The sequence below is a fragment of the Pocillopora verrucosa genome, chromosome 14 (genome assembly GCF_036669915.1).
Source record: "Pocillopora verrucosa isolate sample1 chromosome 14, ASM3666991v2, whole genome shotgun sequence".
NCBI classification, from domain to species: domain Eukaryota; kingdom Metazoa; phylum Cnidaria; class Anthozoa; order Scleractinia; family Pocilloporidae; genus Pocillopora; species Pocillopora verrucosa.
The window spans coordinates 1,495,354-1,522,088 of record NC_089325.1 but is presented as its reverse complement, the minus strand read 5'-3'; the positions used below and the strand labels follow the sequence as shown (position 1 = coordinate 1,522,088).

The window sequence follows — 26,735 nt, the reverse complement described above, 5'->3', positions numbered from 1 at the left end:
GAGAAGGGGGGAGGGCAGGGAGCTCAGAGGATTTTGGCTGTGTCACCATGAAATTTACCGATCTCCCCACCCTCTGTGCTCTGTAACACTCTTCTGACCTCTCCCTCGCTGGCAATTAATTGGCGGTAAATTTTCTATAGTTCCCCCTTTACACACTTTTGGCGACGACTGATTCCCCTCCATTTCCCCAGTAAACCATGAGATCTCTCCTAAAATCTTTTATACCCCAAAATCTTTTACACTCCTCCCACCCTACCTCAGGAGATAAATAAGCAATGGTCCCTTACTCCTGCAAATTCTTCCGTTGGCACTGAGTATGAATCCTTTGTTACACTTGCAATAGTAGCTTCCCGGTGTATTTACGTACGTGTGTCGGCAGTGATGAAAACTCTTTGGTAACTTGCACTCGTCCAAATCTGAAAGACAACAGAAATATTGAAAAGGCTAAATCTGTACAGAATGCACGAAGTCTTGATAGAAGTAAAAGATAAATCGTTGAGAAACAAAAAGAACAACAAGAATTTTAAATGAAAGATGCATGTCAATAATATATTCTGAGAACATTTTCAATGAATCATCATTTTGATAAAACTTCTACTTTAAACCTCAAACGTACATAGTCTTAAAGCTTTTATAATTGTGAAGAGAATTACCACAGTTTGGGAAATGGACATCTTTCGTCGGAGTAAAAAGTTGAAAGGGAAAGGGGAGAGTGGGGCCACTGAGGATTTAGTGGCCACTAACTTTCCATCCCGAGAATTTCCTCAAACACTCAGCAACCTGGCATCACAAAGCTGGATTTAGAGCTGCTCCTAAATGTTTTACTATGACACGTGAATCCGTCGAGTCTCACTCTGCAGCCCTTGTGACATTCGCAATAATAACTTTGATCAGTGTCGCGGCACAACTGTTCGCAGTTGTTATTTCTTGTGGCGCATTCGTTCTCATCTGAAGGGACAAAACCGAATTTATTTGACACTTCACTGAAAATAGACCTATTGATAGTTTTGCCATCTCACTGCGGATATTGGTAAAATGAGGAAATCACTTCAATGTGTTATATACCAGATACATTTATCCTCTTTACATATCACTACTGCCAAAATAGTCGTCAGGGTTTGCAGGTGGATGAGTCGTTCAACCATTTTTGTCTTGGTATTTCTGCGTCACTTTTAATTTTGCGAAAAATTTACTTGCTATTCGAAAAATTATCTAAACAAAAGGCAATTTTTGTGCCACAGCATAGAGCGTAAAATGTTTATAGTTCCTCCTAGTCACCTAGCTTCGTTATGTTATTTTACAGTAGTATTGTTTACATAAGCTACGTGTTAGGGCGATAATTTGTGTAGTGGGGTTCACGGGAACTGCTCTTGGGAACAACACGTGTTTTGAAGTTCGGAATAATAAGTTGGTCTTTCGTGAACGCAGGAATGGAGTTAACTTCACATTGAGGACCTTTTATTATGACCCCCATCCCTCATTAATGGTTAATTGGCATCCATTTTCTATTCATCACCCTTTCTACTCTGTTTACGATGACTGACACCCTCTAGGTTCTCCCTTATAACCGTGTGATCCGCCCCTGCCCCTCCCCCGACGCGATTGATGGTAACTGGTTCTTAACTACAATATATCACACTTACTTATACATGTCGCGCTGTCAGAGCTCTTTTCCTGCCAATGCAGCTTACAATTTCAAGATCATAGTCTTCGCTGATTGCGGTTATCACGGAGGCGAAAACCTTTCTGAACTTCTGCTATTTCGACAAACTCAGTGACATGAAAAGGTTGACGCTCACCTGCATCAGGTTCCAAGTCAAAGTTCGTAAAACACAATGACACAAGTTTTTCCTTCGGGAAACAAATAGGGTAGGAACAATTCAACAATGCCGGATGGTCATCGGGATGGTTCGGGGATCTGATCAAACCATACATTAGGAAAAGTATAGACATCTTCCAAAATACACGTTCACCATGTGGTCAATGCGCGGCTAGGTCAATGCGTTGTGATCTTTTGCAAAGCACTTTATTCACACAGTGCCTCTTGCCACTCGGGGGAATCAACAGACATAGTCAGGGAAACGAATAAAGGGGGGTAAGTTTCTGAAGAAACTTTGGTGTTGCCTCGGTGGGGGAGTATAACAGGTTAATTTGATGTTAACAACTTAGTTGATAAAGTAAATTGGCCACCGTAAAGACTTGAAAAGCTGACGCTTCTAGCGTTAGCCCTTCTAATGATGTATATTTTCTGATCATAGAAATAATCAAAAGGTTTGAAGGAAAATTTTTCAGGCAGCTCGTAGGTTACGATGAATTTTAAGAGCTCTGCAACGATAGCAAAGTTTATCAAGTGGTAGCCACGAGGTTGTTGCTTCGCTTTAGAAGTAGAACAAACCATCATATGTTCAAGGTATTCTACTATTCCTCAGAAAATGTGCATCAATGAAAGTTTTGATCTTTTAATAATGAGATGATTTTAGTATGTACTAAAACAGTGGATAGCGTTAAAGGCGTGGTCTGATTGGCTAACTAAAACTCCGAATATCCTTTGCCATTCTTCTAAGAAACAACTAGCACCCGAAAATGTTGTAATCATTGCAGGAATAAATGAGTTAAATCAAATTTTTTTGTTATGTTATCACACTTTTTTAGTTTATATTAAAACAAACATTGAGGTCAGTGTCAGTGGCTAGCGGTGGTAATTATTCCTGTTGCTTCGTGGCTCACCAATACTCACCTGTAATTATTTTGTTTTTATCCAGTGCAGAGACATGAGATTCTAACATTTAGCATCCATTTCCAACCTGAGATCCTGATAAGAAATTACCCGAAACGACTAAGCGCACCTAGCTTGTTCAAATCGGGATAATTTTGCCCACTGTTTTGGTCAATTCCATATATGTAGATGAGTAAACGTGGAAACTACTATTACGCCTTCGTGAGTTCTGGCTTCTAAGCTAGAAACTCAGTGAGGCAATAAAAGTTTCAGACCGTGTTGCAATGAGAAAAAAAGTGAACTGCATTTAAAGTTGAGAACTGCTTTAAGCTGTTTCGATTTGGTCTCGTTTCAAATACCATTTGACAATGCACCAAGGAATCTGACAGCATTCTTCAAAAGCGCATCGTTTTTCTCTAAACCTTTTCCCGTGTTCTTCTATAATCTTTCGTCTCCGGAAAGACACAGATATGAGAGGTAATCAGGGGATTTATGTTTTCAGTTTTCGGTAAGGCAATTTTCTTCTTGTAAGTTAATGACACCTTACTTAGCGCTATAATACGTGTAATGAAAACCACCACACAAATCAAAAGTAATAAGCTAATTGTACGTTTTTCTGGGGATCGTGAAGGTTATGAGTGTTTCCTAAAACGTCGGTACTTCGTCTGGCAACAAAGGACAGTGATATATTACGGTTTATTTTAGCTGTTACAAAAGTGTATTTGGCTTATCAATTTCGTGCTCCAAATAGTCAGCCTTTCGAGGTCATATATTATGCTGAAAGTTCCATGTATCTAAAATCATTTGTCACCGCTAATGGCCAACTCTTCAATCTACATAAATTTGTTTTGTTTTCTCGTATCAAGGCCAAAAACGGTTCCTTCGCCAAAAAAGGGCCATACAAGGGTCGTAATCAGAGAATCTACTGTGTGCCTTTCTGGTTTGGCCCTAAGTTTAAAATAAGGGGAATAGTGCCAGTCCCCAAGTGTGTTATTTACTCGGCCACGTATTAAAGATTAACTTGGGTACCTCCTTGTTCACTTTTGCAAATAAATTTTTAAAATTACTTTGATAAACTCAAAACGTACGTAGTTCGAGCGACTGGGATTCTAAGGTGGGTCCTATCGTTTCTTCTATCCGTAAGTCGAGAGCTATTTTAGTGCAAAAAACAATACATGGCACCTTCCGTAAACGCACTGAGGCCGCCAGGAAGAACTCGAAAACAGAGTATATGATTCAGTCACAGTCGGTTCGTAATTTATTTACTTTTCCCCGAGTGCTTCTAATTCATGTATCTTTCGGGTAATTCTTCTGGTAAATCGATATCTACTGCTGAACTACACACGTCTTCCTTGTAGAGGTAACTCTTCGACCATCACAGTTGTATGTATGGTCCCTCCAATTGTTGATGTCGTTTTGCATTACTGTAAGGACACTGTTTCTCGGAAGCCGAACACAGCCACTAAAAATCTCTCTGAAAGCTCTCCTGTAGGTCGGAATTCTCCACGCGTAGATGAAGGGGTTTAAACAACAATTAACTAAAAGAAACTTGTTAGACGCATACAAGAAAAAACGAAAACTTTCTTGATTTATTGCATCTGGGTAAAAAAGGAGAACATTTTGAGCGATAAACTGTGGGCCGAAAGATAGGTAAAAGAAAAAAAGGATCAAGAGAAATGCCGACACCATTTTACGCTCTCTATTCCTGTGGGCCGTGTCCATTTTCTGCCTTCCATTATCATCTGCTCCATCATGCACTCGATTGTTGTGCTGGCGAAGCGCTCGCAATGTTTTCCAATATAACACCGGCAAGATTATTAGGGGAACCGAGACGTGAAGGTGGCAGTAAAGGAGAGTGAACAGAGATATTGCCACTCCCATCGATGGAAGACTAGAGAATATCAAGGAATAAATCCAGATAAAAGCTAGGGCTGCTTTTATCCTCGCTTTGGTCACCCGAGCTTTGTAATGCAGAGGAGACGAAACCGCGAACCAACGATCATAAGACATTAAAGCCATGGTGCCAGATGAGACGATATTTGTCATGACAGCAGCAAAAGTTATTAAACTTTTGAGGCCAACAAGGCTTTCTCGCGTCTGTCCTCTCAAAATAGAGATATCGTAAGAGAGGCCACCGTATCCGGGAATAAGACCGGCCAGAAGGTCGCAGATGCTCAGGTTTACCACGAAGTAAGTTGCATGCATTTGCCAAATCCTCTGATTCAAGTTTGTATTTCGAAATACAGTGATCATTAAGAAAACATTTGAAATGAGAGCTGACGTGGCGAACACGATGCTTAGGATAGCTTGAGAGATGAAGAAATTGTCTTCCTTTGAACTCCTGGGATCAGGCATTTTGAGTTTTAAACTGTCCTCGAATTTTATCCTTAAACTTCTTGGAGATTTACCGGAAACCACTGAAAACCAGTTTAAACACTCTTAAACCGTCCGTATTTAAAGAGGTGACAAGCTTATTTACTTGTTGTAAAAAGGATGTTGGTGAGACTACGTGGTCTGATCGATCTACAAGAGAACAAAAATTGGCGGAACATTAAGGTTATGTTTGATTGACAGCTGACGTATTTGCAATTTGAAGACGATAATTGTACATTATTTTTGCTTTCCATTAGGAAGGGAAATATCAGAGGTTTTAAGTGGTTTAAAATATTTCGAATCTTTTTACGACTGTTTAAGGGGACGCGTAACTAATAACTCACCATATTTAACAAGGCGTTATTGTTTAAGGAAAAGAGTTTTACAGACTAACTTCCTAAGAAAGCTCAACTAATCTAGACTCGATTTCAAGTGTTCACATAGAAGTGAAATTCATCCTCAAAAAAGCGGATTTATTATGACACACTAGGATTAAAAATGAAAGGAAAATTGATGAACATACTTTCGTTCCATTCACACCGTGAGAAAAAACAGCAATTTCTTTTGACAATCAGATTGTGGTGGATGGCACGCAACCGACAGCGCCAACAGTTTACAAAAAGACACCACATAACGAAAGAGAAGGAAAGGCTGCAAAGGAATCAAAATCCAGCGGTAACTGCAGTTAAGAAAGTGTGTTCGATCTTGTACTCCCCTAGAAAGTGTTACGTAACGTAATGTTATGGTGTTGCATGACAACTTTGCGATTTTTGATCTTTGCGGATTATGGTCCATCCGCAGAGGTGAGAGCCCGGAAAGGGAAAAACTCGACACAATGAAACAAAACAATAAGCAGCTTCCCAGCAGTTAAATGAAAACTCTTCATGCGAGCCAAGTATCATAAAATTCGTATTCGAATGCTCTTGTAAGATTCGTCTTCTACCCATCTCTCGAGTTATATGGGCAACTCAGTCGACAAATGCATCAAAAAGCTAAAAGGGTATTTGATTATCATTTAAATGATTATTATTTAAAGATCATGAATTTGCATTTCTCATTTAAAAATAAAAAAACGAGTAAAAAAGGCTTAAATGGCTTAAAGAGTATTTCAGCCTTGTGCGAGATTTTTTAACCTTTCAAATAAATGGTCAATCGAGGTATGTTTTTAACAACCAATGTATGCCAAGATAGGCCACGATAAAACTGTTTTAAGGAAAACAGCGCTAAGATAAACTTAACAGATGCGTGGTCTCTGTTATATTTGGTAATACGTGGTAATTGTTATATTAGATATTCAATATGGCGGAGGTTTCCAGACTGACAAAAAGACTCCGAAAGCTAAGACTTAAATACCGTGTGAAAAACACAGCAGATTTTAAAATTTTATGTGCAATCAATTAAACTAATGACAAGCGATCGACGACACGAACAGAAACATAGAAAAAGACAACATGTAAAAATATTGTTAACATGTCAATAGAAAAGAAAATATATTTTGTACTTTAATAACGCTCTTTGGATAAGATAGAGTAAAAATCAAAGAAGGAAAAGAATATAGAGTAAAAAATAAAAAGAAAAAAATGAGAATATAGGAGAAGATATTTAATCAGAAGAGAAGACAGAAGAAAAAAATTAAATTGAAGAGATGAGATGAGAGGAGAAGGTAAAAGAATAGAATAAAAACAAAATGGAGCTCGAGCATAGAATAGTTAAAGGCCTAGAATAGAAAAGTTTAAAAACATAATGGATTAGACTTGTATAAAACCCAGTTGCCCAGAAACGACCAGACAAGAGTAGAAAAGAATAGGTAAATAAGATAGAATATAGAAGAGCATTTGTTTGCCTGCGAGGTGGGGGTGGGGTTTCATTTTGATAACGTACGGTTTTAAAAAATTGGGTAATTTAGTATTATCAACTGAGTTGAAAACGTAGATTGGCCTCCGTAAAGAGTTTAAAGGCTGACGTTTCGAGCGTTAGCCCTTCGTCAGAGCGATAGACGAAGGGCTAACGCTCGAAATGTCAGTCTTTAAACTCTCTTCGGTAGCCAATTTACGTCTTTGATTCAGTTGATTACACTTAATTACCCTGTTATACTCTCCCACCGACGCAGTACCACAGTTTTTTTTAGAAACTTACTCCCTTTATTAAAAAAATTGGGTTTGGACAAATTTGTGCGAAAAAAAGTTTTGTTCTTTAGCGTTTTCACTAATAATACGTTTGACTCTACCGTTCCTACTAACAAGCCGCAATTTTATAGTTAAAAATTCCATGACAGATATGTTCTACCCTAACCCTTATAAGATTACACGTTTGATTCGCTATTAGACGATTCTTTCTCACTGCAATCGTTTCTTCTTGTTGATAGTAAATAGCTCACTCTCAGAAAGTTCTCTTTCTGTTGAAAGTGTCTTTGAAGCGGCCGTTGATGTTGGCAAATCACCACCTGACGAAAATAAATAAAAAAGTAAATATTTAGTTTGAAAGTATTGGATGATTCATAAACAGTTGCTCATGGCGCCCAGTGTTTGTCGTGCTGCAGAATTCTTAGAGGTAGATTTGCTTTTAAAAGAAGCTTTTCCCGAAAAAAATAGTCATTACGTTCTGAAATTACGATATAAAAATACGTTAACAATAGTGAGTCCAACATTATAATTGACTCAAGAACAAGTGATTGTGAGTTAAAAGGTAACAGTCTGTTGAGGAATAGCTCGTGATTGAATATTTTAAATTCCATTTTTGGGAAAATCCCAAACTATCTTCACTTATGAAAACAACGTTTTAAAGCCAAGGTATAAATGACTGATACTCTGGGAAAGATACCAGAGTCGTTAACGACTTAACTTTTAAAGATATTCGATAAAGGATAAAGTAACATCTTGAAATTTAGTAGGAAAAAAAAGGAATGAAGTGACGATTGCAGGCAGCATTCTTAGCTTTAAACGCTACGCAGTTATTTGTGTTATCTCAATACTTGTATGTACTTAAGCAGAGTTAAAAAATAGTGCATTCTGTGCTGGCTTTGGTTTTATGATAAAAAGCATCTTACAAATCCAGCGAGTGGCAGAGCGGATAGCTTGATTAAAAGCGCAGCACCCTGACCACCCGGTCACACTGGCTCCAAATATCCGAGAAAAGTTATCCATTTTAGCCCTGGAAAGTTATATGCTTCTAAAGATAAAAATTCTAGGGCCAGTTTACGCGGACATTTGAGAAAAGAAGTTCTAATAGTCGTAAATTATTTTTGTTTCTTACTTGATGTAGAAGAAACAGGTTCGTCTCCATCGTCATCATCATTATCATCATGAGTAATTGTGATCATTTCCTCTGTAGTGAGGGGTTGTGCCGTCGTTTCTTAACAAGTTGGAGAAAAATCGCCCGGATTTTAGATAGCTCATACAATTTATATTCCTGGTAGGGTCAAATGTTTTTAAGGGTGAATAGGACATGAATTATTACAAACTTTCAAATTGTAAAGGACAAAAACGGATTTAGCGGCAATGACCTAAATCCCGGAACAAAGCATCATCATCACAACCAGGACTCAACCAAGAGTGCAATTTGGTCTGAAATCAAACGCGTTATTCACTTTGTTATATGTATTTTGAAATCGCAAAATTCAGTACACGATTTTTTTAGTCTGCACAAATATTTTCTTCACCCAGTATGGAATTGGTTTGTAAAAAGTTGCAAAAGTTGTCTTTCATTTTTCTTCGATTAAATTGGTTACAAGCCTTAAAATCTGCTTGGTTGTTGTGTTTTAGTAAAGCTTTCTCGTTGGCTAGGAAAGAAACGAGATTTAGAACAAATAAATCGCAACAAAGATAGCCAATCAGATTGTATAAATCACACGTGATTTTAAACAGGGTGTAATAAGAACGAGGCAAGAATCAGCGAGGAAACCAACAAACAAAATCAAGCACTAATGAAAAGAACATCAATTCACATTCCCTACCTAAGCAGCCTGAAATCCTTTCACAGCGGGTTTGATTTTTCTAAAGAAAAGAACGACATATTTTTACCGAGGCATATAATTCTTATTTACATGGGATTTACTTTACTCAAAGCCAAAAGAAACTAACATATATCATTGAACTTATATCGAGTATCCGTTCGAAAGCGCTTATTGATAAATCTTCCGGTATAACGATCAATTTCAAACACAAGTGAACAACAACAACAATAAAAAAAAAAAAAAAAGAAAAACGATTGAATTAATTTGAACAGCCAGTCTGGCTCGGTAAACCGAGTTCATTGGGAAACAAATAAATCAGATGACCGAGTAGAACTAGTAGTCAGTCGTCTATTCTAATAGAGTATAAGTCATCAATAGTGTGAGTGATGGAATCGTTAAGAGTTAAATCTGCCGAAGTGGCTCATCTGGCCGAAGTTTATCCTGCTCTCTGTAAAACAGATCGTCTGAAAGTAAAGTCACTCCACTAAGATAGGAAGCCTCTTCGTCAGGAGGCACAAAACTGGCAATTTTGTTGTTCTAAACTAGCTACAATACAATTAATTAGGCTTTCAGATTCAAACTGGGTCATGCCTGTTCATTAATTGGTGGAAACAGGGGATTTGGGGGCATCTTTAACACCTTTATAAACCCTCAATCGGAAAGATTATAAACAAGCTACATGCCTATAGGTGCATAAGTTTCTCTGACAGATGGCCAGGAATACTGCGGTCACCATTTGACATGCTCATTAACTTTTAACCCGTGATAGTGACTAGCAATCAGACAATAGGTTTATCGGATTTAAGGAAATGATCGCGGACTTGAAAGGCTGTTGATTTTTAACTAAATTCTCCTTGTAAGAGCCAAAGGAAATGTATAAAGAACACTAGGGAGAAAGCATATGCTGACTTAAGGGCGTACTGGGTGAAACCACATCACAGTAAAACTAAGTTAACATTAAGACATTTGAAGTAATTTCCGATTGGATCAGAATCAGTGTCAAGGAAATAACCTCGTTACCAATTGAAAGCTGAATAAAAGAAAGGAAAGAAATGGGGGAAATCATTTGCAAACAAGAAAGGAAAGCTAGAAAGACATACCTCGCAGCGACATATCTCACACGGACTCTTTTTCCACGAGGTTCCATCAGGTTTAATTTCAAGTTCAAAGACACATCCTTGACCGTCAACACTTTGCTTCCAGACTTCAATCGAAGCAAGCTTAAGGCAATAAATAAATTAATCATTAGGTGAACAGATTAATTAGCCTACAATTAGTTAGCAATAAATCACTTCCAGGTCATGATTGGTAAATTCTTCAAGGAGAAAATCTTGTGCTAGAGGGTAAATAAATACATCCCTATTTCCAGAAAGTGATCAGTTTCTTTATTTCTTGCATGTGTCAAATGTAATTATCTGAGATGAATTTCAAGCAAATCCAAGAGCTAAATAAATACCACACCTTGTTCTTTAGCTGTTCAACAGTCTGTAACAGAGCTTCAAAATCACTGCAGGTGGGGCAATCTGTATAAATAAATTACCATGACAAATCATGAGACCTCTTTTATCGGTTTTTTTAGGATTAGTTGTAAGGGGAGGCATCTACTTGAGAACAAGAAAGTCCCTCAGCTCTCTTACTCTCTCTCTCCGAAGAATCCTTTCAGTACTTTTAGTGTTTCGGACTTTAGTCTCATTTTTATCGTTTGATAAAAGTAGCATGGCAAGACGTTGAAATCACTTTAGAACACCCACGATCTCAATTGGTTCCACAAGGGCTGAGAGAGAACTGAACGTGCGGGTTGGTTTCGACCGGAACTGAAATGAACTGATTTCCTGCCTAAAACTGAGCGCTATGCCTTAATGGACAGTAAGCTTAGTCAGTTACAAAAGCTTCACAAAACGTTAAAAAGAATTTGAAGGAGGTTTTACTTACGTCCGCACGTTTTCCCGTCAATTTGTAGTTTAAAGGTTGGATGACAAGTACACTGATATGAACCAGGGGAGTTTGTGCAGTTGTGATGGCATCCACCATTGTCCTGTGATATGAAAGAGAGGGTGAATTGAGGGACGGGCTTATCCAAGTAATGAAGTTCTAATCGCAGAGGTTGACTTCATTTTCTCGACTTTATGAGGACAGAATTCTCATCCAGTCAAATAGACCAAAGAGAGCACAAAATTTAACTGGTAGAATTTGCGTGGTTGTAAGGCGTTTCCTAATGAGTTCTTAACGCTGGTAAAAAGCAACAAAAACAAAAACAGAAAGAAACCAAAAGGTAACGAGGTTCATGCCTTATCGCAGTTGTTGACACCCCCATCTTTCTTTACCATGTTTTCATTGTTTTTGTTCTGCTTATTTTTGGGTCAATATTCTGCACATCCTTACCGTAAGACACTCGTTGATGTCCACACAGCGCTTCGGGTCACTGCTATCGATTACAAAACCTGAGTTGCACGAGCATCTAATTTAAAAAAAAAGCCAGAAATGATAAATACAATTCTTCATGCAAAAAAACGAAAATAAAAAAACAAAAACAAAAAAAAAAACCAAACAAAAAAGCACATACTGAGGAAATGGCTAATTTTTTACGTACCTATTGTTTCTTAGGACAAATAAATCTTGTCATTTTAATTCTATATGCGAGGGCCGGAAATCACCCTCCGACGAGCACAACAGTGTACTTAAGCTAGGCAAATCTTCTTGCAGAAATCGCACTGACACAACTTTGGTTGGCAAATATCAGCTTAAACGCCTGACGCGAACAAGTAAATATTTCTTAGTATGGTTCGCTCACCTATGGCTTCCCGGGTTATTGGTACAAATCTGTTCGCAGCCTCCATTATTTGTTTGGCATTCATTTACATCTAGAGAGAGAAAATAAAATATTGAACGGAGTCACTTTTTAGTCGAACATAATGAGGTGAGGAAGGATACATCACAGAAAGCAGTGAGAAACAATCATTAACTCTAAAAGTAACTTTCTCAAAGGTTACGAACACATTGACTTTCCTCCACAATTTTTTTTTTAACATTGCTCAACTGCTAAAACTTAAGCAGTACTATTGGCAGTATCATTTGAAAAAAGGTCTGAAAAATAAGAGAGTCTCACTTAAGAGAAATTAAAATTACATTTTGTAAGAGGCTTTCACGTTCATCATTGCTCAAAAATACTTTTGACCACACAATCCCAAAACAACTCAAAATTATCAGGTTGAGTCATATCACTTTCATTTTACTAACCTACACAGGTGCAGTTACTGCTGGACGTGTATCCTTGGTAACAAGAGCAGTTATAGCTGCCTTCTGTGTTGAAACAACCCTGGTTGCAACACGCAGTGTTCAGCAGACATTCGTCGATATCTGATTCAAAAGAAAAAGACCAGTTAAGTAATTGGCTTATTTCCTTCTAAAAGTTTAGTTCCAATCACATACATAAACAGCCCCTCATAAAGTAAAGAATTGATAAAGCACTGTGAAAACGTAATGCTAACGATTATCGTCGAATAATTCCCTTTGTTCCTCCGATATATCGCCGATATATCGTGCATTTTTATCACCGAGATATCCGAGCTTTCCTGCGATATCTCGTTCCAATGATAAAATGTTCCAGGGATATATCGCTCCGACGATATATCGCTACAATGATATCTCGCTACAACGATATATCGTAGAGCGTGTACTTCATCATCATCGACATATCTCTCAAATGTTATATATTGCTCCAGTGCCGGATTTATCGCAGAACCAGGGATACATTATTGCGATAAATCGCCTCAAGGAAATTTCGTTTGGCGACAGATGCATGCCTTTTATATCTCGTTCAAGCGAAATTGCTCCACCACTTTGTTTAATGTGTTATAAACAATTTGCTTCTGTGGTCTCATTGCCACAGCAAAGGTAGCATTAAATGACAGCGTAGTCAAAAATTAATCATACTTAAAGCAGCCCAAAATAACTAAGCAATCTAATATATGCACTTTCCTTATTAATTTTTCCTCAAACGCTGGCAGCATTTCCTAGTTCTAACTTTACTTGTGTTGTTTCTTCTGTGCTGCAGCACTGGTATGAAAAGACCTTATAAAAACGCTTCCTTGTAGATTTTCACGTCTCAAAGCTTTCAACAATTCTACGGGACTCGGTTCGTATCCAAACCGCTGTTCGATTCGCACCCGTTCTAATAATCATGCATCCGAAATACCTTACGCGCTTGCCCACGAACAGATGCCGATTCTTTCGTTACTTTCGAGTAAGATACAAGCAAACTTCTCACATGTATGCAACTGAACTTTTGTTTAGCGAAAGGTGAGTGTGATACATTTAATAGAACAGTCTATTGTTTATACTGTTTTGTTGTTTTCTTAAAAATTAATAAGAGCAAGTGTAAGTGTGATTTTTCCCCTTTGTTATCAACGTTAAAAAATTCGGGAAGTTAAGGTTTTAGTAATATAAACATGAAGTTTTAATGGGAGTTCAGTTAGGATGGAAAATAAACATATATGTAAGTATGTTTTCGGTTCCAAGCCTCATATTCGGTAATTTAGTATTTTCAAATGAGTTGAGAACATAAATTTGCCACCCTTAATAGGGCGAATGATTCGCTTATCACAACAGCTGTGGCAAAGCCAAACTTATCACAAGTCCGCTTTTTAACGATATGTACCTCTACATGTTGATCCATCTCTCAGAAGTTTGAAACCATGATGGCAAGCACATGAATAACTGTGAGAAGACAAAACATATATTGGGAGGGTCAGAGATACCTTAGAGTTTTTAACGTCATTTTCTTTAAATCTTGCATGATTAGCAACAATAATCTTAAGGGACACCAAAAAATTTCCTCGAAACATGCAAGGTTACCCTTGGGAGATATTACGCTGAGAATTAGGCGTTATAAATATTGAGATCTCTTAAGCGATTGAAGTCTAAAGTGACTATGACAACATGAAATAATAATGATGATAACAATAATAGAAAAATAACAATAGCGATAATGAAGATGATGTTGATTATTACACTGATTGTAATGACAATAATACTTATTCTTTTAACATTCAGAGACATTGACATCGAACAGCCAAGTAATTAAAGGGACCTCGTTCATGTTACTCACAAATTCACTCAGCCTTGACAGAGGTACTGAAAAACCTGATACAAGCTAGGGGGGCATCAACAAGTACAAACTGACGCAACAACAAAGAAATGTTAACACTTTTCCAAACGTCTCTTCCTGATGTCTCCCTACGAGTTCCAAGCAAGAGCTCCTCTGTACTCAAACGAATAACTCCAGAGTTTCTGAAGAAACAATACCTTCCATTTTCATTTACACATCTTTGATCGCAACCACCGTTATCTTCCAAACACTCGTCGATATCTGTAATAAAGAGAGATAGTTGAAAACAGCTAGGACGATTCTGGAAAATCATCAACACCATTTTTGCATTTAACTTTGGAACTTGATCTTAAATGGTGTGCGGGTCAAAAATCTTACTTTTCAAGGCTAAATGCCAGTCAAATATCAGAACCCATTCACACACGCCCAGTTGTCAATCTTAACTAAGAAGGACAACTTCCATATCCTATTTTTCAAAGTTACGCCCCTATGGACACATTGTTAGTTTCAACTGCAAAAAAATTATTGATTCATTAAATCCTCATTGATATAGCTTAATTCTAGATATTGAAGTATTTTACCTTCACAATGGTGACCGTCTGCTGCCAACTGATAACCAGCTGGGCACAAACATTGGTAACTTCCAACGGTGTTAAGACAACCTTTTTCGCATTTGCCCAGTTTACATTCGTCAATATCTGAAGATATGGAAAGTCAAAGAGTAAGAAATAACCTGCACCTGCTATTGCTTGGGCCTGATTACTACCGATCTATTCAACATGCTGAGATCAGTAAAAGTAAAAAGGCTTTAATAACCTATTGTTCCCTCCGTCTGACCGAAAGCTAAATACTTCTAATTTTCAGTGAATCTCTCAGTTAATGCCACACATTTACTGTACTGTAATAATTGAAAACCTCAGGTGGCCATGGGCCCTTGCCAGTTTCTCGTTTCCAATAAATAAACCTCAACTGTTAGCAATACATACCGCTGCAGGTTTTGCTGTCGTTTTGAAGGTCAAAACCTTGTCTACATTCACAGTGGAAGCTACATATGAGAGAAATTTGCAATAAATATCACATCCTTAGAATAGCATAAATCATTTGAACAATAATTTAAAAAAAAAAACAAAAAAAAAAACAAGGAATAAACAGACAAACAAACAATAGACATAAATAATAATCGCCATAAAACCAATGTTGATCTAGCTTATCAATTATTCATTCAAATTCAAATGACTAACACAGGCTTCCTGCGGCGGGAACCAACTAGGGGTATTACTACTTATCATGGAGAGAATCCTTACCCATCACCGCTAAACCTTCACCCTCCCCCTCTTCAAAAATATATTGTCGGGGTTCCCTAACAGTTCAGTCATCTCCTGCATGAATGGGGGCTTGGTTATGATAAAGTGTCTTGCCCAGGAAAACAATACAGAGACCCGGCCGATGCTCGACGTCGCATCTCAACGCAGTTTCTTGCGCTAACCATAAAGACTCTGTGCCTGCCAAAGAGTATCGATTGCGATGTATATTACAACTTCAATATTTAGAATCATTTGCTAGGCCAAGAGTTGCTGATATAAAATTACTTTCCTTTGACAGTGGGAAGATGTGGTGAAGAGCTAATAAAAAACGTAATAGACACATAATAACCTTCCAGGAGAATTGTTGCAAACTTGCTCGCACTGATTTATCTCGGGCTTAGTGCATTCATCAATATCTAAAACATAAACAGGATAATAAAATAATGGATACCTTAGTCATCTTTAAATAGGCTTTTTTGAGAATGGCCTTTTAATGCTAACCGATGTTCATATAGATACCCGATTTCGTGAATTACTTTACATCAATAATCAAAGTTTTTACGAGACATCATAAAAATTCGAACTGCAAAATAACAAGGATTCTGTCTCTAGACCGAAAGGCAAATGATCTCTTTAATTTAACTTTTTGAAAGTTTTTGGCGTAGTTTCCAAAATAAACCAATCCCTTTTTTCCGAATTAACGAAAGGCGAAAAAATTGCGGCTTGTAAAGTTATCACGTACTTCGGAAGGGCACAATCATAGCGTTACAGTTCTAAACTAAAAAAAATCGCGCCGATAACTAATAGTAGAAAATTGCTGAGACCTGAAACCTGAACGGATTGATTGATTACCTTTTTTTTTTATCTTATACTGTCGCTTTGAAAAGGGGAATGATTTATGAAAACAATGACGACATAAATTTCTTTATGTCTTAACACCGGCCTCACCGATACAGTCCTTCCACTGCGAGGAGTAACCGTCAGGGCACTGGCATGAGTAGTTACCGGGAGTGTTGTGGCATTTCGCGAGACTGTCACACTGGTGTATCTCATCAAAACACTCGTCTATGGAAAGCATAGAGAGAAAGTAAGGACCAGAGAAAAAGGAGAGAGAGAGTTGGAAACCATGTTTCACTTTGAGCAGTCAAAATTTGATACAATTCTTCGACGCTCGCAACGAAAAAAACAAAACAAAATAAAAACAAACAAAAAAATATAGGACAATAGAAGACAAGCCGAACAACAACAAGATTAGGACGCGTGTCATATGAACTTCGTAATAGACCTCGCTCACCGTGGAGTCTCTGTGGCTCAGTGGTAGAGCATCAGAGCGCGGAATCCGAAAATCTGAGGTTCGATTCTTCTGGGGACTCTTTTTCTTTGTCCCACGCTCGTGACAAGACGAATAAACATCTTTCTCAAAAAGGTTAGAGACAAAAAAAGCCCCCCACCCAAAAGAGACAGTTTGCATTTTGTGCAACAATAAAATAACCCGGTAGAAAGAGCAATAAGCAAAGGAAAAAAATAAGATACGCACCAATGTCAATGCAGATAACATCAGTTCCATTTGAACCTGAGTTCACAAAACCCTCAAAACAGGAGCATGAGTGGTCTCCTTGAGTATTAATGCACTTCTGCGAGCAGTTTCCGTTGTTAGCTTGACATTCATTTATATCATGACAGGTCAGTCCATCAGCATCTAGGTGGAAGCCCGCAGCACAAGAACAGCGGAATGATCCCACAGAATTAGCGCATGCGTAGTCACATTCTCCTTTGCCATTGTTTCTGGCGCACTCATCGATGTCTTCACAGTTAAGTGACCTAAACGGCAGTTGAATTTTTTAAATTCACCTGGGGCTGACTACTAGAGTTTTCATAGCGTTTATGACTGTCTACTCACTAAAACACTCGAAAATGCATACGTCACTTCTGTGACCTACTCGTCAGACTGCGCACGCCCTCTGTGAAAAAAATTGCCCACCACGCGCTTGTTCGTCCTGGTCGAAGTCAAAATATTCTCGGCCTTTGATATGGCCTACTTGTCCGAGTCTTACGTGGCGATCATTAGAAAGAATCAGCGTTCTCAGAATTGATATTCTTCTTCGAAGGGTTATCAACGAAAGGGTAAATAACGCGATATTAAGCTCCAAACAAGCGATAAAACAAGTCAACAACATACAAAAGCATATCCATTTGCTCGTCCGCCATATTTGTTTTGAATTTGAGACGGGAAGCTTGAAAAGAGGTTGCACGACGCAATGACGTAATCCAGCGTCATTGTTTTCGAAAGGCTCCGTTTTCCACCGCTCGCACAAAACCGTTATGCCTGCATTTTCAACTTTCTCCACTTTTGAGAGTGTTTTCGAATCGATTCGTTTTCATTTAAAAGCGCATCCGTTTCCAAGCATTTAATATTAGTGAGGACGGAAGGCCAAAACGCATCGAATAGAATCCGTTTTCAGACGAAAACGCATTAGTGTGAATGGGGTCTTAGACTCAGCATGTTGCTACACCGATTTATCATATCTGCGTGTTTCATAGTCGAGATGATAAAAGCAGCCGAGCACCTCATATTATTGCAGATCAAACAATGCCCAATGAGGTGCAAAAGGAAAATAAAGTTCATATACTTACTCGGGGTCGGTGGCATTATATCCTTCGCTGCATTCACACATGTAAGATCCATCCATGTTGACGCAGTTCTGAGAGCAGCCGCCATTGTTCACCGCACATTCATCGATATCCGCGCAACGAGTTTCATTGTCAGCGGTAATGTAACCTTCATCACACTCGCAACGGAAACTAGTAATGATCGAATAAAAAAATAAATAAATAAATGGCACAATTACTTTAAAAGATTGAAAAAGGCGTTTATTGAAAACTGAATAAAAGTATGCTTCAGGCATATCACAGAGCTGAATGCTAGTTTTAAACTAGCAAATAAGCAAAGATTCGTCGATTCAAAACCACCCACCCTCCACCCATCGCACCCTCTCCCTTAACTAGCCAAGGCCAACGAGGGCGAGAGCCGTTCACAAAACTCAGCAACATGTGATACAAGGTCTGGGAGTGTATATTAAGCTCCAGCAAAAGCAATGGAGGGCGAGTGCTCTCACCACTCTACCAACAACAGGTCAATAAATCTAGTAGTGAATTACATCCAGAAATATATAAAATGACGACTTCGATTAAACTAAGGCCAGCTTTCACAACAAATGTTGCAACCAGTCTAAGGACGGACGGTAAAAATTGCCACTGTACATTCAATGAGCTCTTCCGTTTTGTCTTGGTTTAAGCCTTCTTTGAATGAAGTATGAGGACCTGCAGAGGTCTGGAGGAACGATAACAATATCTTACAATTCTTCGGCTCGTTACCTTCCTTCAGAATTCATGCACTTGTGACAGTCTGGCCGGCCCTCTGAACACTCATCAGTGTCCACGCACTTGTGAGGAAGTCGGTGGTCACGATGGTAACCAGTGTAACAATCACAATGGAAACTACCCGGGGTATTAACACACTGTTGCTCACACTTTGTTCCTCCCATCAAGCATTCGTCTTCATCTGAAAACGAAATTCATTCATTCGATGACCCTCCACACAGAAGAAAAAGCTGGATATTCCACCCTACCCCAGGAGATAAATAAGCAATGTTCCCTTACCCCTGCAAATTCTTCCATTAGCACTGAGTATGAATCCTTTGTTACACTTGCAGTAGTAGCTTCCTGGTGTATTTACGCACGTGTGTTGGCAGTGATGAAAACTCTTTGGTAACTTGCACTCGTCCAAATCTGAAAGACAACAGAACCATTAAAAAGGCTAAATCTGAACAGAATACAGAAAGGTTTGACAAAGAAGCAAAATATGAATTGTTGAGAAACAAAAAGAACGACAAGAAGTTTAAATGTAAGATGTATGGCAACAAAATATTCTAATAACATTTTCAATGAATCATTATGTTGATAAAACTGTTACTTTAATTAAACGTCAAACGCACATAGTCTTAAAGTTTTTATAATTGTGAAGAGAATTACCACAGTTTAGGAAATGGACATATTTTGTCGGAGTGAAAAGTTGAAAAGGAAAGGGGAGAGTGGGGCCACTGAGGATTTAGTGGCCGCAAACTTTTCATCCCGAGATTTCCCTCAAACACTCGGCAACCTGGCATCGCAAGGCTGGATTTAGAGCTGCTTCTAAATGTTTTACCTTGACATGTGAATCCGTCGAGTCCTACTTTGTAGCCCTTGTGACATTCGCAATAATAACCCTGTTCAGTGTCGCGGCACAATTGTTCGCAGTTGTTATTTCCTGTGGCGCATTCGTTCTCATCTAAAGGGACAAAATAGAATTTATTTCACACTTCACAGAAAATAAACCCATCGATAGTTTTGCCATCTCACCACAGATATTTGGTCAAATAAGGAAATCACTTTAATATGTTTTATACCAGATACATTGATCCTCTCTACATATCACTGCTGCCAAAACAGTCCTCAAGGTTTGCAGATGATTGAGTCATTCAACCATTTTTGTCCGAGTATTTTTCGTCACTTTAAATTTTGCGAAAAATGTACTTGTTATTCGAAAAATTATCTAAACAACAAGATATTTTTGTGCCACAGCATAGAGCGTAAAATGTTTATAGCTCCTCGTAGTGACGTAGGTGTGTTTTCGTTATGTTATTTTACAGTTGTACCGTTTACATAAGCTACGTGTTAGGGCGATAATTTGTGTAGTGGGGTTCATGTGTCCTGCTCGTGGGAACAACACGTGTTTTGAAGTTCGGAATAATAGGTTGGTCTTTTGTGAACACAGGAATGGAGTTAACTTCACATTGAGGACCTTTTATTATGACCCCCATCCCTCATTAATGGTTCATTGGCAATCCATTTTCTATTTACCACCCTTTCTACTCTGTGTGCGACGACTGACACCCCCCCGTTCTCCCTTATGACCATGTGATCCCCTCCCTCCAAATTCTTCACTACCTTCACCCCCTTCCCCCCGGCGCGATTAATGGTAACTGGTTCTTAACTAAAATATATCACACTTACTTATACAAGTCTTGTTGTCTGAATCGATTAAGTAACCATCATTACATTTGCAGTGAAAGCTACCAGGAGTGTTTAGGCAAAGATGGTCGCAGCCACCGTTGTTGATTATGCAATCATCATAGTCTGTTGAGCAGCGGGAAAAAATGTTCAATACGAATAAATACCCGAAGCCTAGTCATACAACCAAACAAAAATGAAATAAACTGATGGAAACAAGTTAAGTACGATTTCATTGTTAACTGGACAGTCTAGTTTCTTTAAATTAAGTTTCTTCTTAAAAGTTTCTTCTTTAAAGAAAGAACTTTGTCGCCCAAAAGTCTAAGATGATTCATTAGGATCCCTTTCCCGTTGCGGCTCTCAAAATATTCAGCCAAAATGGCATGATTACAGTCTGTCTTTCATTACATGAGACCATAAAACAGAAATGATTGTATTTACAAACTTTCTGTGCCATGCTCTACTTTTTTACTACACTCTCCTTTCAATTTTTTAATCTTTCTGTTGTAATTCACTTCTTTGAACTGTCAAGCAGTACCTTGCCTAGCAAGAAGACATATGCAGATAGAGTCTTACATCTACCACAATAGAGTCTGATCTGGTGTAAAAGGTAAAGAAAGTATATTGTAAAGGAGTATACGTTGCTTAAGTCTTATACATCTGTACCTCTGCACGTGACCCCATCTCTATCCAGTGTGAAACCTGGTTTACATGAGCAAACCCGTCCATCGGACGTCTGAGAACATTCATCAGAGCACCCTCCATTGTTTACAAGACAAGGATTAGCGACAGCTGCTTGGAAAAAATTCATACAAAATGCAAATTTAGCATTTAAAACTGCTGAAACATATCAAACTTTCAATAAAAAAAAGGACACAGGTCATCAAAAAGACCCTCGTTTATAAATTTCAAATTTACTCCTTCAACCCCTTAATGTCATTGGCATCTTAATTCTCCTCGCGATATCACCCCTGGATCCCACATAAAGAACACAGGACTAAAAGAAATGATGATCAAGTACAACCAAAGAAGCTCTTAGTTGTTAAAAAAATTCTCCTTGTCAACACGTTAGAAAATGTATAGAGAAAAGTATGGAGAATATTCGTACTGATGTTAGGGCCTGTAAATTTAAAGAGTACACACTGCTCCTTGGCTTTGCACGTGGACCTGAGACTTTCTCATTAATTTTCCTGGAGTATGTTAAACCTGGAATGGTTTGAAACCTATAGAGTGTCTGCAAAGTTTCAGCTTTACATTTCTCGTCTTCCTAAAACACAGCTGATTCCCACAGCAGAGAGAAAACTTAAAAATCGATTGAACAGAAAAAAAAGGATCTATCGGTGTCGATTGAATAGCTTGTTTGAAATCTCACTAGCTTGTTTCTCATGAATTTTTAGTAGGGGAGGGGTCTAAAACTGGTTGAGTCGTGACAGGGTATTCTAAAGCGTAGCTATCTTTCTGCGGGCTGAAAAAGTTTTTAATCGACTGTAAATCGTCAATTACTGAGTTGTATGTTCTTTTCGCAATAATACACTCACCTCTAGATTCGGCAGTATATGCAGCAGCAAAGCCGGAATACTGAAGGGAGTTATCCGTGACAAATATCACAAGGAGTTCATTGGTAGAAGAACGGATTTGGTCTGGTATATCATTACCACAATACTTTCCAAGCTTCGGAGAGTACGTCCCTGGACCGTCATAAACTTCAATATAGTCAAAAGCACAACCTGTGTCGATGAAAATTGCTAAATTAACAAGGAGCAGAAACCGTCCTGTACTCAGAAAAAATTTTAACATTTTTGAAAACAGGCACCTATGTGCGAGTTTTGTCTATAACACACACATTCGAGTTCGTTCTCTGTGCATATCGCGCAGTGCACAAATGAAATCGAAAGCAATGAGCAGTTTGAATGCTATGTGCCATGCAGATTGCAGTTGCCACGAAGGTGAAAAACTTTCTGAACTTCTGTTTTTTCGACAAACTCATTGACATGAAATCGTTGACGCCTACCTGCATCAGGTTCCAAGTCAAAGTGCGTAAAACGCAATGACACAAGTTTTTCCTTCGGGACACAGATGAGGTAGGAACAATTCAACAATGCCGGATGCTCATCGGGATGATTCGGGGATCTGAGCAAGCCATTCCCTCCAGAGAACGTCTGACTACAATCTTGAAGATAAAAACAAAAACAAGTTTTAAAAAAATGTTTATGACTCGCGTCAATTACTGAGCCTCCCTTATTTCAACCAAAAGGGAATGTTCCAATTTTAGTGAGAAAACAAACATTGCATTCAGGGGGCTATATGAACCGCATGGTCAACGCATCTCCAAAAAAAGCGTAAATAATTTTGGTTTACCGTTTAAATTCTGACTTCGTCTTCTTCATGGCTTTGTCGACACCACAAAACCATCATTAGGAAAAGTATAGACCTCTTCCGAAATGCATTGTACTCTTAAAAGCGGCGGATGCGTTCATTATGTGGTCAATGCGCGGCCAGGTCAATGCGTTGTGATCTTTGGCAAAGCACTTTAATCACACAGTGCCTCTCGCCACTCAGGGAAATCAATAGACATAGTCAGGGAAATGAATAAAGGAAGTAAGTTTCTCAAGAAACTGGTGCTGCGTCGGTGGGAGAGTACAACAGAGTAATTTGTTGTTAACAACTGAGTTGATAACGCAAATTGGCCACCGTAAGGAGTTTCAGAAAAGCTGACGTTTCGAGCACTAGCCCTTCGTCAATCGCTCTGAAGAAAGGCTAACGCTCGAATAGTCAGGGAAGCCCGACGAAAGGCCGAAACGTGATCCTAAGCCATGGCTTGGAACCCCATCTTGGTCGGGTAGTGACAAGACTTCTGGAAGCTAAATGCAACTGAAAGGGGAATGAACTCCAGACGAGGAAAGGTTTCATGAAGAAAATTAGCTTCAGGGTAAGGCACTGAGATCTAGATATATCTTACTGACATAATTTATGTAATTTTAATATAATTTATTTTTACTTATATCAGTCCAGCTCATTTCATATGGGCCTCTGCCTGGAGCCGCAAAGATAACCTGACTGATTGACTGACTGAAAGATTGATTAATAGAGGTGAAAGAGTAGTGGGTTGATACCATGACCCGTAACCGTACCTGCCTTTTTTACATAGCGTAATTTAAAACCTTTGAATTCCCCTGAGGAATCTGAATGAAATCTCAAAAAGAGCTGAGGACCGGAGGACTCAATGGTACCAGGTGTCTCGCTTCCACACAGCTTGCCCAGTCTGTTGGCGGTGTCTGATTCACCGTCATAAATTTCCAGATAATCGTAAATACAGTCTTGACTTGTTTCAAGCTGCAATAAAAAAGAAGGAAAACTTCCCTATTAGATGTTTTTACTGTGCTTTGTTACGAACATCTTGTCAGACACCCTTACTAGAGAACAGCTTTGGTCACGGCCACCATAGCAGTAATTTATTTATCATTGCCGTATAGTTCTGTATTCAGACATTCCCTTGGAAACAACGGGCACTTTTGAATTTTAATACATTTTCCGTTTCGATACTCATTTGCGCGTATTCCTCTTGCCCATAAGAAAAACACGTAAAATTTCTCAGCTCGTAAATGTCCCTCTTCCAAAAAACTGGAGTTTCAAATTTTCCTGAAAGGAAAAACGTCATGGAAAAACTTGACAACGATTGATAATTAGATAACTTTAACAATACACTTTCCAACATAATTGTAATGCATTGGAAGGAAATACTTCTACAGAAAGTTTTCTTTCTTAAGTACACTTTTCAGGGGGAAATGGCTGATGTGTATGCGACTTTGAACACGAGCTTCAATTTCGAAAACACTCTTTGGATAAATTTCAACCTACAAGTCTACAAGAGGTTGGTCATAACAGGCTTAAAACAAACAACGCAATCCTGAGTTGTTTCAAGAAAGAGGCAAGAAAAGGCAGGTTATTAAAATAACTGGGACGTAGGGACACAGATCAAGAATGTCGCTATTACCTGTTTACACCTTACAAACAATACACGAACCTTAAAGTACATCCATGCAGCCAGAGAACATTTATGTAAATATCGACCTCTGATTGGCTAATCAAACTCCGAATATCCTTTGCCATTCACCTTCGACCAACTCGCGCCCAAAAATATTGTAATCGTTGCAGGAATAAGAGAGCTAAAATCATATTACCCTCATATTCATAGCACTATTTTATGACACTGTTTTAGTTTTATACTAAAACGACTATTGATGTCAATGTCAGTGGCTAGCGGTGGTAATCATTCCTTTTGCTTCACGGCTCACCACTACCCACCTCTTCTTCAGTAAAGAGTTGTTGACAATTATTTTGTTTTGATTCTGTGCAGAGACATGAGATGCTAACATTTAGTATACATTTCCATAGATACTAAGGGATCCTGATAAGATTAAGATCTTGATAAGAAATCACCCGATACGACTAAGCGACCTTTTTTGTTCAAATCGGTGTAATTTTGGCCACTGTTTTCGTCAATTCCATATGTGCAGATAAGTATAAGCGGAAACTACTATTATTCCTTCTTGAGTTTCTGGCTTCTGGGCAGGAAACTCAGCAGGGAAATAAAAGTTTGAGACCGTTTTGCAACATGAGTAAAAAAAAAAGAATGTGAACTGCATTTAAAGTTGAGAACTGCCTTGGGCTGTTTCGATTTGGTCTCGTTCACTAGCGATAGTTTAGTGTCATTAATAATGGAAGAATTTGGTGTGTGACATGATGTAGCGGTTGCTGTTTCCACGCGCTATAAACAATTTGTAAAGCGGAGTGCCGCAGCATCATTTGAACGTCTCACTGTACCTCAAACTCCTCAAAATTCAGCGTTATGCTTGAACCGCTAACCACAATTTTCCATTGACAATTGGTACTCCGTGGGTAGTGGAAGGGGAAGTTGGGAGTTTGGATCTCTCCAGAGTCAGCTCTCAGAGTACCACCACAATGAACTTGTGGTGAAAGAAAAAAAAAAAAAAAAAAAAGGAAATGGAAGAGCATTTTAGTCTTAATAAAACAACCTGGGAAATAATGTTCGTAAAGCAACATAATTTATCTAATTTATCAGCATTAGAATACAAAGGTGTCAACCCGTGTTATTTTCTTAATTAAGTTAGTTCCTTTGGGGAGCGGGGGGAGAGGATGTCATTCAAACTTGTTGCTCGGTCTTACAGCGACTTAAGACTCAGACAAAAATTTGGTAAACAATCACCTTGCTTTTCCATTTCTTGAAAGGGCGAAATGAACTACCTAAAAGATGCGAACTGATGGGCGAATTTATAAAATAGTGGCGCATCCTTGGTGCAGTTCAAGAGCTGGACGACGCTTTCGCGTCACGAATCACTCACCATGCGGTGAAGGGGGTAGTTTGTTTTCTGAACAATTCAGTATCATATGCATAACGTTGGAAAACCGAGTTAGGCTTTCCTTAGGTCTTGTGGCCTTAGGAGGTAGAAAACGTGTGCTGCTTGCGGACAGTCTTCCCTTTGAGTTCGAAGGGAACTCTGCCGAAGTGGTTTTTGACGTGACACCTTTCAGCATTTCCGCCATGGAATCGAAAATCCCGTTGCACTAATGCAAATTCCGCAATGAGTACAACTGAACATTAAAATCATTCGCCGTTTAGCTTAGATATATGACGAACAAGGATGGAAAGAAAATGAGCTTTAACCCATTTGCCATGACTAAGATTTATTTCCATTTTAGTTCTTGTTTCTCTAAACCCAGTAAATGAGAACTGGAACTAATTTCAAATATTTCCCTTTCACTTCACTGCTCCAATCACTCCGAGTAAGAAATAAATGTGTGATATCTCAGTAATTCGCAAACTCAGACTTACCTAGAGATCTCTTACGAAGGGGAAGGAAAATATCTGCCAGGCTGGAAGGGAGACGAAACGCTGCAGAAACCAAAATCAAATTCAAGAAAAACCTGCGAGTAACACAAACAAAAGATTACCTAAACGAGTCAACAGCTACTAACGAATCAGTTAACGTTTGTGTAAAAAGATTTTCACTAGTGACTTACAAACAATATGGCGAAGCACCCATGTTTCTCCCTTCAAACTGCACACAAGATAGATCTGATCCAACGAGTTAAGTGCTCGGCGCGTTGTTATTTTTGACGCAGTGATTAAAGGCGATGTAAGCTAATACCTCAATACCCAGCTTCAGTTACTTTTGGAACAGATCCATATGATCTGTCCTTATTCTTGCCGTG

The 26,735-nt window shown here is 38.6% G+C and overlaps 2 protein-coding genes across 3 annotated transcripts; both read right to left on the bottom strand.

Moving 5' to 3' along the window:
• Positions 1–4,042: 4,042 nt before the first annotated feature.
• Positions 4,043–5,071, bottom strand: LOC131779617 (melanocyte-stimulating hormone receptor-like). Its single transcript, XM_059096182.2, has one exon. The coding sequence runs from the start codon at positions 5,069–5,071 to the stop codon at positions 4,043–4,045; it is 1,029 nt and encodes a 342-aa protein (XP_058952165.1).
• Positions 5,072–7,207: 2,136 nt separating this feature from the next.
• On the bottom strand, positions 7,208–26,682 carry LOC131779584 (fibrillin-2). 2 transcript variants are annotated; one of them, XM_059096148.2, is made up of 28 exons: positions 26,544–26,682; positions 26,356–26,447; positions 25,326–25,468; positions 23,633–23,834; positions 22,513–22,671; positions 22,040–22,228; positions 21,168–21,296; positions 20,505–20,627; positions 19,657–19,779; positions 19,113–19,241; positions 18,828–19,014; positions 18,087–18,254; positions 16,990–17,273; positions 16,401–16,517; positions 15,802–15,868; positions 15,135–15,193; positions 14,730–14,846; positions 14,346–14,409; positions 13,699–13,757; positions 12,279–12,398; positions 11,833–11,902; positions 11,424–11,499; positions 10,974–11,076; positions 10,503–10,564; positions 10,142–10,261; positions 9,042–9,081; positions 8,342–8,440; positions 7,208–7,532 (listed from the first exon to the last, which is right to left on the bottom strand). In XM_059096148.2, exons 1-28 carry the CDS (start codon positions 26,564–26,566, stop codon positions 7,426–7,428), a joined length of 3,231 nt encoding a protein of 1,076 aa, XP_058952131.1. In that variant the 5' UTR covers positions 26,567–26,682; the 3' UTR covers positions 7,208–7,425. The 2 variants fall into 2 exon arrangements, with proteins under 2 accessions (XP_058952131.1, XP_058952132.1); XM_059096149.2 differs by having other exon boundaries at positions 21,168–21,293.
• Between the last annotated feature and the right edge of the window lie 53 nt (positions 26,683–26,735).